This window comes from Cucumis melo, chromosome 1, assembly GCF_025177605.1.
Source record: "Cucumis melo cultivar AY chromosome 1, USDA_Cmelo_AY_1.0, whole genome shotgun sequence".
NCBI lineage: Eukaryota > Viridiplantae > Streptophyta > Magnoliopsida > Cucurbitales > Cucurbitaceae > Cucumis > Cucumis melo.
The window spans coordinates 9,720,085-9,738,602 of NC_066857.1; the positions used below are offsets into that span (position 1 = coordinate 9,720,085).

An 18,518-nucleotide genomic window follows, 5' to 3' on the forward strand; every position below is an offset into this window, starting at 1 on the left:
TGTTTATCTTGCTACTTGTTCAAATTAGAAGTTAAGTGACGAATAAGGAGGGGAATGTTTTGTTAGTGAATGATTTTCCAATTGGAAGAAATATTGGATAAGTTAGCTTATATTTAGAAAGATTTATTGGATAAGTTAGATAATAAACTTGTCATGGATCGATTTCAAAACATGAAAACTCGTAGAGGACAATTGTAATACGTGTTAAATTAATTAATTTTTGAAGTTATTAATATTTTTTTAACATTTTTAGTGTGTTTTATTATATAGTGCCCCCTATATAAAATTTATGAATCCACCACTAGTTGAGTTGGGTTGGTTGTCGGGTTGTGTTGTTGTTTTTTTTTTCATGATGACTTTCAAAATTAAATGATTGTGTAGATCATCATACACGATATTGGACTTTAGTTGCACCAAGATGCCCAGGATGAAGGAATTTCGCCCTTAATTCATTCGATCTCAGGTATACAATGCCCCAAAATATCTCAGATAAAAGAATTCTTCCTTTAATTCATTCAATTTTGGGCTTTAATTGCACTAAGATGACCCGAGATTAATACATCACAAAGAAGATATAAATTCCATATATATACATATATACATATATTTATTTATTTATATTTATATATTAATAATTTAGGTTTGATTGTGTTGAACCGAATTTTCACCCCCAACCCTAAAGTTTGAGACCCAACCCAACCTGAAAAGAACCAATTTTTCGATCCAACCCAACCCACATTTTGAACTAACCTAATCTAACCGGTAGTTCGAGTTGTCGGGTTATTTTTACACCCCTACTAAAAATGTTGTATATGAATGAATTGCATCTAGCATATTATTGAGAAAGTAAATTAGAATGATAATGCCTCATTACAATGACTACCAAAATTTTGGAGTCAAATTGATTTTTTTTTTATATAAGGTCAATTTACTATCTAACCTGTAATTAAACATTTAAATCCAAAATTATTAATAGTAATTATCTTATTCAAGTGCCTAGTCATCCAAATGAAACTAAAATAAAAGAAGAAAGAAAAGCTTCTAGACAATGCACTAAATTTTTTATCTACAAGTGCATTTTGCTCCCATTTTAAAAACCAACTTTGCGCCCAAAAATTAACCAAAAATATTTGCGTAGAAGGAGCAATTATTATGTATAGAAACTGAAAACCCTTTGGTTCCTTTTCCCATGATGCCTAAATTCCCATTTTTTCTGAATTACGAAAGAGGCTTTGTCGTCGTCATCATGGCATTCAACTGTTAGGCTCTGTTCGAAAGTTCCAGTACAACACTACCCAACTGGCACAACCCAACATGTACTGTTTCTTCCCAGAAGGAAGAAAAGGAAAGGGGCGGTAAGATTTTTTAGATTTTTTGTTTCGTGACGAAACTCTTTTCATTTGGACCGTTACCCTCCAACTTCTTCACTCTTTGTTTGGGGGATCTAAAGCGTTTCGTTTCTTTCTAACCCTATTTGCATCACTTGGGTTCTTGAGTTTTTGTTATCAATTTCTTTGCAGCTCCGCTGACGCGTTTTAGCGGCGGAAACAGTCGGTGTGCTGACTACTTCACTGCCTGTATGTTGAAATGGTGAGATCTTTTTGGATTCTATTACTTGGGTTTTCTTCTCATGAATTCTCTTTTCATATTCTTTCCAGTGCATGCCTTCATTTCCTTTAGCTGGGCTAGAATTGGGGTTTTGGGAGATGAGAGCAAATGGGAGTGTCGGGCCTTAGGACAAGAGGATGCTTTTGCCGACAGGTTAATAGGACGTTGCATTTTTTTTTTTATTTATTTTAATTAGAACACAGAATTGATACAAGGGATGTGAGTTTGAACTTTGGACTTGAGAAGGTTTTGGTTGTCTTAAGCTTTGAATTACGCTCATGTTGGGGCAGGACAATCCATGTTCATACTCTGTTCATGTTGTCTTACAAACTTTGTGGATGAAGGGCTTGAGGTTTTTTTAGTGGGGGTGTCGAAGATTGCCTGCCTTGCATGATAGTATGACTTGCATGAACAACATATGGTGGGATTCATGCTCAATAGTCTGTGGTTGTGGTATGCAAGATAGGCTCTTTTAAATTGGAAGATTTTTTGTGAGTTTTATGACCTGGATATTATTTACTTTAGAATGACTGAGACTTTTGTGGACAAGATTATTGCGAAAACTTTGGCTGGTAGATTAAAGCAAGTTCTTTTTAGTACCATTTCTAACACTCAGGGTGCCTTGATAGCTAGGTGGAAAATTTTAGATCAAGTGCATATTGGTATTGAGGACTACTAGGAAAGAAAAGAGTAGGGGATTATCTTCAGAATCGACTTTGCGACAGTCTATGACCCAGTGATTGGGGACTTTCTGGACAAAGTCTTGGAGAAGAAAGGTTTCAGAGTTCAGCGGAGAGGCTGGATGAGGAATTGTGTAAGATCAGTGAACTTTTCTTTTCTTGTCAATGCGAGGCCTAGAGATAAGGTTTTTGCTATGATAGATTTTTGGCAAGAGTATCCACTTTCTCCTTTCTCTTTCATTTGGTGGTGGATGTCTTAACTAGTTTTGTATCGGTTGGTGTGGATAGGGGAATGATTGAAAGTTTAAGGTGAGGGTTTGGTTCACTTTCGCGTCTTCAGTTTGTGGTTGATACTTTTTTTTCTCTTCTCTTCTGTTCAGGTAAGGAGGCTTCTTTTGTCAATCTATAGATTGTTTTCCTTCTTTGAAATGATCTTTGGCTTGAAGATTAATTGGGGGTTAGAGTTTTGTTTTAGGTATTAATTGTTGTCCCTCAAAGATCTACTCTTAGGTAGCTATGGTTGGGTGTGAAGTAAGTAGGCTTTCCCTCTACCTACTACGGGCTACCTTTTGGTGATAACCTTAGCAGTTGATCGTTCTGGAATTCGACCTTGGAGAAGTGTCAAAAAAGGTTATCTTCTTTGGAATAAAGTTTATTTTTCCTGAAGGAGGAAGACCTTGCTCTTATTTAGGATGTTCTAACTTCAGTCATTTTTTTTCCTTGTTAACTCTTTCAAACTTGGTTTACAAGATCCTTGAGCTTTTGATGATAAGCCTGGGAAGGGTTTGAGGAGGGTGATGGGTTCAGAATTTGGTTATCTGAGGTGGTTCGTGAGTTTGTCAACCTTGGGGGCTTGGGTATTGGGAGCTTGAAATTATGCGATGAATTTGTTTTGGCCAAATGATTACGGTATTTTTTCACCAATATTGACTTGTTTTGCTTTAGAGTGATTCCAAGTAGATATGACCCTCACCCTTTTGGTTGGAATTTGAATGGAATTTGAATGGTGAGTGAAAAAGGCCTTCATAAATCCTTTGGGAAAACTATTTCCTTGAGTCCTTTCTCTTCTTCTCACTTCATAAATTGTTTGTTAGGGGTTGGCCTTGGTGTTTACTTTTGGGAGGATCAATGGGTTAGACAAAGCCCTTGTGACTTATTCCGTCATTTTTACTTTATTTTGGATAAGTAGTTGGATCTCGTAGCTTTTTCGTTATCTCCTTTGTCTGTTCTTTGGGCTTTTGTCTCCCTCTCTTTGACAAAGAGGTGGTTGAGGTGGTGTTCTCCTTCATTACCATAGTATTGTTTTTACTTTGGGAGGAGGAATGTTAGGAGGTGGTCTCTAGACCTTGTTAGGGGGTTTTGTTGTCATTCCTTCTTTTAACTTTTTATCTTCTAGCCTCACTCAGTTGAATACTTCTGGGACTTTAGCTTTCTCCTTATGGAAGTGAAAGTTCTGTAAAAGTTTAAGGTTTTTGTTTGGTAGGTTTTATTGGGGAGAGTAAGTATCCTAAGGAATTCCTCCTTTATCTTGCCTCAAAATTGTGCATTCTTTGCAGGACTTCGAGGACATTCTAAAGGTCTGGGTAATTTGTTATGGAAGTGCTAGTTTGGTTCCTCCAGAGTTTGGTTCCTTTAAGGATAAGGTTATGGTGTTTCTGCGGGGAGTTCCTTTGCTATTTTGCGGGGTATTTGGTTGGAGTTTAATAATAGAACAAAGGTGTGGAAAGATCTAGTAAGGAGGTTTGGGGTGTTGGTGAGGCTTAATGCTTCTATTTGTGAGCTTGGTCCTTGGGGTGTTTATGGAAAAAGTTATTTATGGAACGCTTACCATAAACCTTTTTCTTTTCCTTTTCTTTATGTCTTTGTATATTCTATTTAATCTTCCTCATTATACCTTTGTAATTCATCAGAAAATGTTAAAATAATAATATTGTCGTTTTTCTCCCGGTACTTGGGTTTCCACGCAAGCCTAGTTTTTTCGTGTTTATTGCTTTCAATATGGTATCAAAGCCATGCAATAACGTAACCTTAGAAAATAGCCTAGGAGAAACCCAGACCAAACCAGAAGCCGCTGCCGCTGCCGCCATGGAAAAATTACTCCAACAACTTTAGAAACCGCCGATCTACTCAATGGGACCACCCTCGCTGCTGTTCGACTAGAAATAGCCTCGCGTTAGGCGCGTGGGCTCATGTCCGTCTACACGTCGTCGTCTTTCCAACCGTCATACCCTTCTGGTTAGTCGCAGCCCCACACATCGTCTATGCCTCTGGACAGCAACCCTCTATTGTAAATCTGTCAAATTTGTACAGCAAGGCTTCGCTGTCCGTTGACCCTTTACAATAGCCTTTTTTTCTATGGTAACGAGACTAACCAACTCCATAACATATCAGGGGTTGAAACGGGCGAGTCTTCGGCGCATTCCAAATCAACCTAGTTGTCGATGCATTTCAAGAACCCGATAAATTTGTGTTCTCTACTTTGCCTTCAAATTATATAACTGGCTCTTTGGGATCGTCTACTAAGAATTTTCCAAGCTAGAAATCAAATGTGCAAAATTATTTTTCATGGTTCCAATTAGTAAAGATGTTCCTCAAAGGTTGCCACCAGTTCGTGTTCTTAATAGTATGGAGCGACTCTGAAAAGTGGAGGACTCACTCATTCGGTCCATGCTGATTAATAGTATTGAACCTCAAATCGGTGAGCCTCTATTGTATGCAGCCACTGCAAAAGATTTGTGGGATGCAACTCAGACCCTTTACTCGAAGTGTTAGAATGCCTCTTGATTGTATGCACTGAGAAAACATGTCCATGATTGTAAACAAGGGACTTTGGACGTGACTTCCTATTTCAATAAGCTTTCCTTTCTCTGGAAAAAGATGGATTTGTACAGGGAGACAATTAGGGACGTTATACAATATGCTAAACTTGAGGAGGTTGGCCGTATTTATGATTTCCTTGCAGGGCTTAATCCCAAATTTAATACTATTTGTGGCCGTATACCCGGACAAAGATCCCTTCCTTCCCTAATGGAAGTGTGTTTTGAAGTCCGTCTTGAAGAAGATCGTACTAATGCCATGGGTGTACTGACTACCCCTGTCATTGACTCAGCTGCCTTTTTTGCCCGGTACTCGACTCATGATAATGACAAAAATAATGGGAAACCAATCCTTGTTTGTGAGCATTGCAAGAAACAGTGGCACACCAAGGATCAGTGTTGAAAACTCTATGATCGTCCTCCAACAAGAAACAAAACTCGGGACATGCCCACTTTAGTGAGACTACCACTGCTAGCACTTCTCAGTCAATTGGCCCTACTGCAAGCCAAACCAAGACTCCTCCTCTGGGTGCCATTGCTCAGTTAGGTATGCCTCAATCCCTTGTGCCGATAATGAAAAAATCTGGATAGTCGATGGCTCTTTAGCCCAGATTACTGGCAAAAGACAAATAGTTTCCTTTGACGGTTTTGCTCTCTAAAATGTTTTGCATGTGCTTAAACTGTCTTACAATTTGCAGTCTATAAGCAAGATCACTCGGGAGCTGCATTGTAAAGCTATCTTCTTATCTGAATTTGTTTGTTTTCAGGACATGAGCTCAAGGAGGATGATTGGCATTGTCCAAAATAGCGGGGGACTTTACATTCTTGATGATGACACCTTCAGTAGTAGTATCTCTAGGACTAGTTTACTGTCTTCCTATTTTAGCACTTCTAAACATGATTGTATGTTGTGGCATTTTCGGTTGGGCCACTGGCCACACAAAAATTTAATTATATGAAATATTTGTTTCCCCATCTCTTTTCTAAAGTTTATGTCCTCTCTCTATTTTATGATGTGTCTATCCGAGCAAAATAACATAGGGTTTCATTTTCCTCAACCATATAAACCTACACAATCGTTTACCATTATCCATAGTGACATTTGGGGTCCTTCCAAGGTCACCACCTCATTTGGGGAACGATGGTTTGTAACTTTCACTGATGATCATACCCGTCTTACTTGGAACTACTTTATCACCGATAAATCTAAGGCTTCCTCTATTTTTTAAAACTTCTATCACACCATTGAAACAAAATTCCATACAAAATTGCAATTCTTTGGAGTGATAATGGTCAAGAATTCCAAAACCATAACCTTAGTGAATTCCTAGCCTCCTAGGGTTCACTAAAACTCATGCGCCTACACTCCTCAACAAAATGGGGTGATTGAGCGAAAAAATTGTCATCTTTTAGAAGTAGCCGTCTTTAAACGGAGTAGAGCTTATCGAACCTACTCCTAGTACTGTGTCTGACTACGATCCTCATCCCGTAGTCCTACCCACAAACCAAGTTCCTTGGAAAGCGTACTACAAGAGGAATCTCATAAAAGAAGTTAGGTCCCCTACTAGTCAGCTGCTGGCTCCAGTTCAAGACTTTAAACCTCCTCGAGATCAAGGTATAGAAAACCCTACTAAACCTTGTACTAATAATAAGATGAGTGAGAATGACAAGTCTGATATTGCTATTCTTGTAAATGTAGAAGAAAATAACAGTAGTTAAAAGACTAAGGTTAGAGCAGGAACCAATAACAATGAAGCTGAACAGGGTCATACAGGGAAAATTGATGAGTATGATTTCTCTCTTAACATTCCCATTGCTATGAGAAAAGGTACCAAGTCTTGTATTAAACATTCCATTTGCAACTATATTTCCTATGGTAATCTCTCTCCACAGTTTAGAGCTTTTACAGCAAGCCTTGACTATACTATAATACTGAAAAATATCTGCACTGCTTTAGAGTGTCCTGAATGGAAGAATGTTAAGAGATTTGTGCTCTACCCAAGGGACATAAACTGTGGGATGTAAATGGGTGTTCTCTCTCAAATACAAAGCTGATGGAACTCTTGACAGACACAAGGCAAGATTAGTTGCAAAGGAATTTACTCAAACCTACGGTGTAGATTGTTAAAAAACTTTTTCTTCAGTTGCTAAGTTGAATACTGTTAGAATTCTGCTATCTGTTGCTGTGAACAAAGATTGACCTCTATACTAGCTGGATGTTAAGAATGCTTTTCTAAATGGAGACCTATTTGAGGAAGTCTACATGAGGATTTGAAGCCCAGTTTGTTTGGCAGGTATGTAAACTCCAGAAATCCCTATATGGTCTGAAACAGTCACCTAGAGCATGATTTGACAGGTTTACTACATTTGTCAAGTCCCAAGGGTACAGTTAGAGGTACTCTGATCATATTTTATTTAGAAAGGTTTCTAAGATAGGGAAGATTGTAGTTTATGTGGATGACATTGTTTTGTTTGTAGATGATCAAACAGAAATCAATCAACTGTCAAGTCCCAAAGGTACAGTTAGGGGCATTGATCATATTTTATTCACAAAGGTTTCCAAGATAGGGAAGATTGCAGTTTTGATAGATTATGTGAATGACATTGTTTTGTCTGGAGATGATCAAACAAAAATCAGTCAACTCTAGCAGAGAATGAGTGATGAATTTGAAATTGAGGATTTGGGAAATCTAAAATATTTCCTTGGAATGGAGGTGACCAGATTAAAGAAGGCATCTTCGTGTCTCAGAGAGAATACACCCTTGATTTGCTAACCAAGATAGGTTTGTTAGGATGTCATCTTGCTGACACTCCTATTGAATTAAACTGTAAACTAGGAAACTCTGATGATCAAGTTCCAGTTGATAAAGAACAATATTAGCGACTTGAGGGTAAATTGATTTACTTGTCCCCTACTCGTCCTGATATTTTCTTTCTCATGAGTGTTGTCAGCCAGTTTATGCAGGCCCCCTATGAGGAACACATGGAAGTTGTCAACATAATTTTGAGATACTTGAAAACGACACTTGGTAAAGCGTTGATGTTTAGAAAGACAGACATAAAGACTATTGAGGCATATATTGACTTGGGCTGGGCAGGATCTATTATTGATAGAAAGTCTACCGCCAGTTATTGTACCTTTGTTTGGGGCAATCTTGTAAATTAGAGAAGAAGCGAAGTGTTGTGGCCAGGAGCAGTATGAGGCTAAATACAGAGCTATGGGTTTAGGAATATGTGAGGAAATTTGGCTCCAGAAAGTCCTGTCTGATCTTTATCAGGAATGCGGACTTTATTGAAGTTTTTTTGTGATAACAAAGTCGTTATTGGTATTGTTAACAACCCAGTTCAACATGATAGAACTAAACATGTTGAGATTGATTGAAATTTCATCAAAGAAAGACTTGACAGTGCGAGCATATGCATTACGTACATCCATTCGAGCCGATAAGTTGTTGACGTTCTCACCAAGGAGCTTCTCATACCAAATTTCGACTTTTGTGTTAACAAGTTGAGCCTCATTGATATTTATGTCCCAACTTGAGGGAAAAACTTGAGGGAGAGTGTTAGAATTTATTGGTTTGGCCCTTGGGGTGTTTATGGTAAAAGTTATTTATGTAAAGCTTTCCATAAACCTTTTTTTTTCCTTTTTTGTTTTATGTCTTTGTGTATTCTATTTAATCTCCTTTATTGTACCTTTGTAATTCCTCAGAAAATAATAAAATAACAATATCGTGGTTTTTATTTCGGTACTCAGGTTTCCATGTAAGCCTAGTTTTTTCGTGTTGATTGCTTTCAATAATACCCAAAAAAGAAAAAAGTGGAAATTTATTGAAGTTATTAAAAACTTTTAACATCTAAACAGCTAGCTATTTAAAGGCTACGAGCCAGCATTAAATTACATAACAACTAGCATACTAATTGACTAATTAATCACCTACGGCCTTTTAAACAGCCACATGGCTGCTGAAAATGTAAATGCAAAAAGGAAACTGCAGACAACAACAAAGGAAACAGCCCGGGTAAGAGAGAATTCTACATCAATAATGGGGAGGGAGAAAACGGGGATCACATTACTGACATTTTATTCTGAAGCATACTTTCACTTCTGCAGTTTATTTGGTTCTTAGACTGTCAATAATGGTTATTCTAAACACTGCAGGTTGATATTTGTCGGATATGTGGAGATAGAGGTTTTGTTGAGGCTTTAAATTTTTGTAAAGAATGTCAGACTTATCCTATCCATCGGTATGCATTGCTGATAATTGGCTCTGTATATTTTATCTTTATATCAAATCTTGCTTATGTTTTATGTAATTGTTGAATATATCAAGTTGTCTAATGTTTAATACTCTTGTGGTCACTCACCATCATCTTGTGTGTTGGCATGAGATTACATTATAATAATCATCCCACATTTTGTTTTGTTGAAGGCAAAAAGCATGAGCTATTGTCCTGCGTAGTGAAGAGAGATGTACATATATATATATATTCTTATATGTAATTGTATTATAAATGGAGGATCGTGTAGGTTATAGAATTATACCAAGTACATAATTGATAGAATGGTATTTTTCTATGATAAGATAGGAATGATCTTAGCTAAATGCACCAAAAGGTACATGATGAGACATAAATGTATTTTATTTGTGTCCCCCCCCCCCCCCCCCTCCCCACCCACCCAAACGCACTTTCCTTGGCCCACCAACTGTGTTCTAGGTGGCAAACTCCACCTCGGCAGTGATGGGTGGCTTTAAGAAAACTGATGTGAGTTTGAACAAGTTAGGTATTACAACGGTATGTTCTAAAAAGAATTAAGACATCGATACAAAATGTTTATGCTCATTAAAGTATGCATAAATGAATATAAAGCTCTCCATCGATGAAGTGAAGGATTGCATAAATGGACTATCGCCCTTGTTGTTCTAGGAAAACGGGCTCCAATTTAAGTTAATTACAAATTGACAATGAAGAACGATAGCCTGTAGCCATATCATTTCATCCCATTCTCTTTCCTTTCTAACCATATACCACTAAAATCTAAATTTAGATTGTCTGAATTGATAACCTCTGAAGTTGAATAAAACTCCAAACATTCCCTGCTACATGAGCATGAAATCAAGAGAAGTTTGATTGTATTCACAAGGAATCTAAATTTTAATGAATGGAGTCGAGCTTTTAAAAAGCCCTCCCGGGCACGTGCCTAGGTGCTAGGCTCAAGTCTTGGCACCCAAAATAAGGTGCCCACTAGGCACGTGCCTTTTGTGAAGCCCTAAGGTCCAAAGCCTTGGGCCTTGGGGCTTTTTCGTTTCTTTATATGGTTATAATTTATAAATCAAGGTTTTCTTTCTTTATTAACTGAAAAAAATAAAATTTGTTAAGCTTATATGCTGAATTCCCTGGCTTTTGGGTTTTTTCTTTATTTTATTTTTTACTTTTCAAATTCTTAGTTGAAGTATGCTTTCTCTTCTTTATGTAGTATTTTTATATGTAGTTCACCTCATAAAAAAATGCATGCGTTTTCTTTTGCCTTGCACTTATGCCCCAGACGATTAGTGCACATAGAGCTTTTAGAAAACACTGATTGGAGTAAAAAAATTCTGTTGTTTTACTAAATTCTTGGATCCATCATTTCAGGTCATGAGGCACTTATCATTAGCAAGCTGTTTCTCTTGCCTCATTAATTCATTTTGTTGGAAAGGAATATAAGTAATATCATTAAAACTTCAGATAAGTCACAACAACTAGTGTGTTGTTGGCACATTTTGGTGCATTTCACTAGGTTTTGTGTTTTTTATAAATACCCTTCTCGTTTATATATTGAACGGTGGGGCTTTTTTTTTTTGTAATTTAGGTCTTTATTGAGTTGAACTTTTTATGTTTTGTTGATTCTTTCATTCATCTTAATGAAAGCTAGTGTTTTAAATATTGAAAAAAGATAGAAGAAGCGGAAGAAAGAGAGAGAGAGAGAGTGATACAGTGGAGATTTGTCAGGCAGACATGCTGCCGAAAACTACCTTAGTGTATGTGCTCCATAACTGGATATGAAAAAGATTATGTTAGGATTGTTCCACCTGAAACTCAGAAAATCCCAACAAAATAGAGTGACAGACATGGTACTCGATCACAATTTATTGAATGGAAAATAACCAAAGTGTCTGGACACAAATATCAACCCAAGAACAAGAAAAGAGAAATAACAAGCATTAACAACAAAGGAAATAAAAGATATCAGCTCCAGCTCCCTCGAGAAGGCTAGGTTCTTCTCCCTCAAAAGCCTACAGCAACTTTCTCTAGAATAAAATACTTTTGGCAATCCCAAAACATTCTTTAAATACTAACACCTCAGATGGGCCCCTTAACCATTATTCTCCACTCCAATAATGTCCCTAGGTGCTGCCTCCTGTGCATTACCAAATTTACGTTTGCATTTGTAGGTATGGATGATCGGAAGCCTAACAGATTGTTGCTTATGGTTTAGTCAATTTGTCTACCCTTTCAAAAAGCCAGGAAATCTAAAATTTCAATTGAATAATTTCCTTTGATTATGCTAACTATGTGTAGTTAAATGATTGTGTGAATTGCAGTTTGATAGAACTCGATCCAATAGGATAGAAATTCTAACTTTATTGATGAATATAGTATGAATTACAATATGATTGAATTCAGCATAACTCAATTCAATATCTAGGTCACTCCTTTTCTTCTCTCTCAAGAAGTCACATGCCAAATCTAATCTTCACTCAAAGCTTAACTCCCTCTTCCCACCCAAACTAACTTCTATTTATACAAACACTCACCGACTTAACAATTAACTAACCTGCTGCCTTATTTCACACGTGTGACTTCCCTTTCTTTTTCCTGCTATACTGAAATCTGATGGGAGGTCTAACACAGTTGTAAATTTAATTAGAAAATAAATATCTAATTAGTTTTGCACTTTCAACCTTCACTCTTGGTCTTTTTACTATGCAGCTATTGCCTAGATGAATTGCCAAAATATTTGGATGAGTATGTTCCTTGGCTTTGTGAAGATTGTGAGGCAGCAATTTTGCCAACAATAAACTCTAAAGTTAAATTAAAAAAGAAAAAGTACGTCAAACGACTCAAGAAGAAAATTAAGAGGAATGATGTTTGTGATCAGAGTAGTTATCCTCTTCAACTACCTGAGGCACAATGCAGTGAAAAAAAGAATGAGTCAACACCTGGAAGGCTGGGAGAGCCAGTACTCGAAGGTGGGGCCAATCTCGGTCAAGTCGTTACATCATCTGATATGTGTAATTCTACAAGGCTCAACTGTTATGTTGCACAACCTATAGTAGATCCATTGTGGAGGTTAGAGGCTTTTGCTATATATCTATTTTTATTTTAAATTTACAAAATGAAGTACAATTCAAATTTTGGCCGTGACAGGGGAACTTTAAAAATTTGGAATCGAAGTTTGAGCAGAGTAGTACTTGTTGCTCATATGTCTAGCTTAGCATGTTCAAAAGTGTACGAGGAGGCAAAAATATTACCTGAGTTACTTTCCGTTGAATTACTTCGTAGATGTGATGTATGGCCTAGAGGATTTCAGAAATTGGGGCCAACTGATCAAAGTATTGCTCTATATTTCTTTCCAGATGGGGAAAGGTGATGAATTTTATGCTCCTACATTTTCTTTTTGTCTGTCTTCCTACTGCTTCAATTTATGATTTTTTTTTTCTTTTTGCAGCAGCCAAAAGGCATTTGATCTTCTGGTCAATGCAATGATGTCCCATGACCTAGCCATGAAGGCTGTGTTGAAGAATGCAGAGCTATTAGTTTTTACTTCCGCCATGTTACCAATGAGATTTTGGAGTAAGGCCACGTATAAACCTTTTATAATTCAGTTCGTCGATCCAATCTTTTTTGTACATTGATGAGAACCGGTGACGACACATATTGATTTATTTTGAGTTTCCTTTCCACTGGAGAGAGTTCTTTTTTTTTTTTTTTTTTTTTTTTTTTTTTTTTTTTTTTACAATTTTTGGGGTGAAAAAGAGAACCTCTGAATGCATATTTTCTCATTTGCTTTGAACTTCTCATGCGATTCACGTAGCATGTCATTCCAGGCTTTTGTATGGCTATTTTTAAAGCACTGATATTATTTGCAGGATTTCAAACAAAGTACTATTTGTGGGGCGTCTTTCGTGGAAAGCAAGCTGTGGAACCAAGAAATGTTGTCGCTTCTGAAGAGAGAACTTTTGCCGAGTCAACTTGTACGCAAGGCCCTATAAGTCCCATAAGTCCTTTAAGCAACACCAGTATTCTTCATTCTGGTTCACTCTCTCCTCCATCATGACTTATTGATAAATCAAAGTCAGTACTATGCCTCTAAGTTTCTGTAGATTCGAACTCTGACATTGATCTCCCGACATAATTCCAGTTGCTGACCAAAGGATGATGCCTAAGAATTTAGACGTGAGGTTGGTAATGGTGAGAGCTCACAAAGTTCTCTCACGTTTAAGTTCGAAACAATTTTGGAGGATCAGTAGATTCTTTCTTTACCGATGCTAGATGTACATAGTTCCGCCCCAACCTCGGCTCTTATGAGGCTATCTCGGTAACTTTCCATTGGTTTCTTCACAGCTCCATTGCCATAATGCTAAGGAAAGAGAAGTGACTAAGTACTTTCACCTTACCACCGAAGGCCAAGCAAAGTTAGGGGAACTGACTCCCTTTATTAGTCTTTTGTGGTCTTTTGTTGGGGATGACTTTTGTATCGTGGCTTTGGTTTTACCTCTTTGTTGATGATATGTGGGTACAACAAAACAAAGCTTAACGCGAATGTCTAACCTAAATATTTTTTAGTGTAAAAAAACCTTAAAACTTAATATCTAACCTACTATTTTTCAGTCAGATGTGTGAATCCATGTCAAAGTTGCTGATCGGTGAGTTAGCAGAGGATTCTGAGAGTATTGCCCTTTGTATTTATGTTTTTATTTAGGTTAATGGCAAATATGTTGCATTTTCTACATCTTGAACATGTGAGAATAAATCCTAATGGTGAAGGATATATCTTGTATTGTTATGGCAAGTTATGTGAGATTTGCATTAGGTGAGAATCGCGCAACTAGCTACTTACTCCAGAGGGCTTTGTGTTCATGTCCCTTAAGCATACACATTGACATCTACCTTAGCTTGACTTTAGAATGCGGTAAAGTTGCAATTATAACAATTTTCCCTCAAGTATTTGTAAATAAGAAAAAAGAGACCGAAAATGTAAAAGAATTAGATTTAGTTCTCGAAATTTATTAATGATAATTATGTTAAGTCGAGTTTATTACTAAGTATTTTTTATATATTTGCAATTATTTATAAATGTAACGACCCAACTCTTTATACTAAGCTGAGGTCGTTACTAAAAAGAAACGATGACAAGAGACACTTTTTGAAACGAGGGAAGAATAAATTTTTCATTAAAAACGGAATATTAAAACACTGAAACATAAACGCGGAAGCAAAATTGAGTCCCCATATGGCATGTCACGGATCCTTCTCTGTCGCTCGCCAGCTTTCCTCTACCTTTACCTTCGCCTGAAATGTTAAACATAGAAAGAGTGAGTATAAACATATACTCAGTAAGGGACCTACTACTAGTCCCGCTAGGTGTCTGTTAACTTCCCATTAGAGTCCTGAAAATGGTACCCAATCTCTGGCACGTTCCCGAACACGTGCAACATGCGCTCCCGTAGGAACGAAAATCTGGTCTTCGGTGTCCCGAGGGAGCACCTAGGACATGCTGGTCTGTAGTGAACCCGGGGGTAACACTAAGACAATCGGGATGCGAGGACCCCGTCGAATCACTCGAATCATATCTATATCCATGCTAGACTGGCGTCCCGTCGAACCACACAGTCCTAAATAGGTGGTGATCCCGAAGGACACCCATGCAGGTACGACTCTAATAGACAAAGTTAACAGAACACCCTATCCATAGCATGTAGCATAACATAACATCATAACATGGCATGAGTATTAATCTTAACGTCCTTAATCATGTGATTAATATATCATGCATTAAGAATCATCAACAGTCATCAACAGCATACTACCGGTCATTAACATAACATCGGTCATCATCATCAATCATCAACATAATAATCTCAGTCATCATCATCAACATCAACTATCATCATAATCTCAGTATAATCATTATCATCAAATTATGCATTTTAGCTACCATCAATGCATAATCATAATTACATGCGGTCTCTTGAATTCAGTTCGAAGGTCTAGTAGGAGAATCTCTTACCTGGAGATTTTAGCCAAACAAAGGTACTCCCTAGTTGACAGTAAAATTCTCCAATTAACTTGATCCTAATCATAAAAGGAACACTTAGTATCTTAATTAATGAAATTAGCAATTGGCTAACATCCAAAAATCCTCCCAAATTAATTAACTTTCTAAAAATTGGGGTTGAAACCAATTCAACCTTGATTGGGAAAAATCCAAGATTTAGATCTTAAAAAGTTTAGCCAATTGAACCTTTTACAGAAAACCCAAATAGATCCAAAATTAAATTAATAAAACATTAATTTAATTTTATTGGCTTACCAAGGTTACTCAGATGGAGGTTGGAAAATCCTCTTATCCTTGATGAAAAATTCATCACTTTAAATCCTCAAGCTTCCAAAGAGACCAATCTTAACTTCAACTGAGGCGGTGACAGCAGAGGGTTATCTTAGAGAAGAAGATGAAGAACCTTTTTTTTTTTTCCTTTTACTTTCTAATTTAAGCATTCCAATGCTATTTATAGACCCAAATAATAACAATAATATTTATTATTATTATTTCCTTTTCCTTTTAGGATATATATATATATATATATATATATATATATATATAATACCAAAAAAATATACATATATCTTTATTCCCATTATCTTTCCTAAATAAATGTCTTAATCTTAGGCATTTATAACCATTAGTAATAATAATAATACTTCTTTATTATTACTATTTTTCTCTCACCAAAATCTACAATAAATATATATTTATTTAAACCATTATTCTCTCTTATAAATAAATATATATCTTTTTCGTCCAATCAAATCAACCATCTCTCTCTTCATGAATTATTTTCTTTTCCAAATAAATATAATTATATTCCATAATATAATTAACTACACTTTTCCAAATTATTAATTAAATATATATATCCATATATATATACTCAATTAATTACAATTCCACCAAAACTAACTTTTCCCTCCAAAATCTCAAATTAACTTAAGTCCTCAATTAATTTAATCAATCAAATCTTTTCTAATAAATCACTTATAACTTCCAACATGAATTATCTTAACTCAACCATAACAACTTCACTCCATAAACAATATTTATCTTTCTACAGAATAATTAATTATCATCCACAATAATTAATTATTATTTACCTTTCTTCCAAAATAATTAATTATCTTCCACAATAATTAATTATTATTTATCTTCTCCAAAAATAATTAATTATCTTCCACAATAATTAATTATTATTTATCTTTCTCCAAAAATAATTATTAATTATCTTCCACAAGAATTAATTATTATTTATCTTTCTCCAAAATAATTATTAATTATCTTCCACAATAATTAATTATTATTTATCTTTCTCCAAAATAATTAATTATCTTCCACAATAATTAATTATTATTTATCTTCTCCAAAGTAATTAATTATCCTTTTACAAATAATTATATTTTCCCAAAATATAATTATTTTACTTTTTCTCCTTTAATAAATATCCTTTCTCCAAAATACAACTATCTTTTCCTTAAATAATTATATTTCAACAAATATAATTATCTTTTCCTTTAACATAATAATTATATATATATTTCCACGTATACATATAATTATCAAATCTCCAACAAACTTTCCACCCTACGGTTTAATTAAATAACGTCCATAATTATTTAATTAAATTCAACTTCAACAACACTAAAATCCACAACTTTACTTAATCCTCTTAACCTACCATTTAATAAAAACTCAACAAACACCACGTGTCAAAACCTCTAATTAATTAAATATTCATCCAAGAAATATTTAATTAATTTTAATTCCCACTTAAATCAAATAATTCTCATTAAATGGATTCAAAATAACGTCCAATAAATTAAATCTAGATAAACAAAATTAAGATAACTGACTCCCAAATTATCTAAATTTTTGGGGCGTTACAATCTTCCCTCCTTTAACAACTTTCGTCCTCGAAAGTTCTAATCTTTGAACAACTTGGGATACTTGGCTCTCACGTCTTAATTAATAACAAATTCTACCGAATTCCAAAATCTTTAATTAAATATACACACCCAATTATATATATTTAATTAATCCAACACAAAACAACCGAATATATTCCTTAACTTTGAAGTCCACTTAATGTAATACCCATAATAAGTTCCTTAAATTTATTGGGTGTTACAACCTTCCCTCGCTAAGAAACTTTCGTCCTCGAAAGTTTTAGTCCTTGAACAATTTCGAGTATCGAGCTCCCTTGTCATACTCTTGTTCCTAAGTAGCCTTCTTAACTTGGTAACTCTGCCATAAAATTTTCCTAAGTGCAACTCTCATGTTGCGCAAAGCTTTGCTTCTCTTGACAAAATATTACTTTTCTCAAACACTTTTCTTTCCTTTACACTTATCTAAGTGAAACTTAATTCATAACTCTTCAAAAACTACATTCTATTTTCCAACTTCGGACTTCCACCCTTAGTAAGGCATTCTCCACCATTTAGCAATCTTTAGAACTCACTAATTTCTCTTTTCTTGTTTGATAAAGTTCAAACTTTTGTCCAACTATTGGCTTTCTTTAATGACATCAACTTAGCTAGTTATTCTAAAGGAGTTCGTTATTTCATCACTTGTACTTTGAACTAGCTGTAACTTATCCTTCATGGTAAACTCAAAAACAGTTTCTTGAAGTCTCACCAAAATAACTATGCACTAAAGTTTGCTTTGTTCCTTCTCCAGCAACTCCATTCTAAACACAATCAAATGTGCTTGATATACTTGAACTTAACCATGCCTTTAGTTCCCTTTAAAACCACCAACATAACTTATTTCTTAGATATCCAGTCACAAAACAGTTCATCACGCTGAACACGTCCAACTCTTTTGCCTACTCAATCACCCCTTTGAGCATCTTTACGTGCCAACATTTTTCTTAAAACTTTACCACCAAAGCCATCACCATTAAATCATAACATTCATGCAGTTCTAGTTTAATACAGGCAAGGTCACGTGCATATTCATAATCATGTATCATAAAATACATACCTGGCGAGTGACGAAGGACCGTAATAGCCATATATAGAGACAAAATCAGAGACTCACATCGTAAGTTAGTCTACAGAACCTAAAAGCTGACGCTCTGATACCAACTGTAACGACCCA

The 18,518-nt window shown here is 35.6% G+C and overlaps 1 protein-coding gene across 9 annotated transcripts; it reads left to right on the forward strand.

Moving 5' to 3' along the window:
- Positions 1-1,067: 1,067 nt before the first annotated feature.
- LOC103500424 (uncharacterized) lies at positions 1,068-13,981 on the forward strand. Of its 9 annotated transcripts, none has more exons than XM_051081438.1 (9): positions 1,115-1,355; positions 1,521-1,590; positions 9,057-9,123; positions 9,264-9,349; positions 12,077-12,436; positions 12,650-12,733; positions 12,816-12,940; positions 13,237-13,401; positions 13,509-13,981. In XM_051081438.1, the coding sequence occupies exons 2-9, from the start codon at positions 1,580-1,582 to the stop codon at positions 13,637-13,639; spliced, it is 1,029 nt and encodes a 342-aa protein (XP_050937395.1). In that variant the 5' UTR covers positions 1,115-1,355; positions 1,521-1,579; the 3' UTR covers positions 13,640-13,981. The 9 variants fall into 9 exon arrangements, with proteins under 9 accessions (XP_050937480.1, XP_050937395.1, XP_050937424.1 ...); XM_051081467.1 differs by having other exon boundaries at positions 12,819-12,940; XM_051081324.1 differs by having other exon boundaries at positions 1,116-1,355; positions 12,515-12,733.
- The last annotated feature ends 4,537 nt before the right edge of the window (positions 13,982-18,518 follow it).

Coding starts and splice junctions, on each gene's coding strand:
- LOC103500424 (XM_051081324.1), top strand. Junction 9,124..9,263: donor CAACAAAGGAAACAGCCCGG/GTAAGAGAGAAT, acceptor TAAACACTGCAG/GTTGATATTTGTCGGATATG. Junction 12,734..12,815: donor TTCTTTCCAGATGGGGAAAG/GTGATGAATTTT, acceptor TTCTTTTTGCAG/CAGCCAAAAGGCATTTGATC.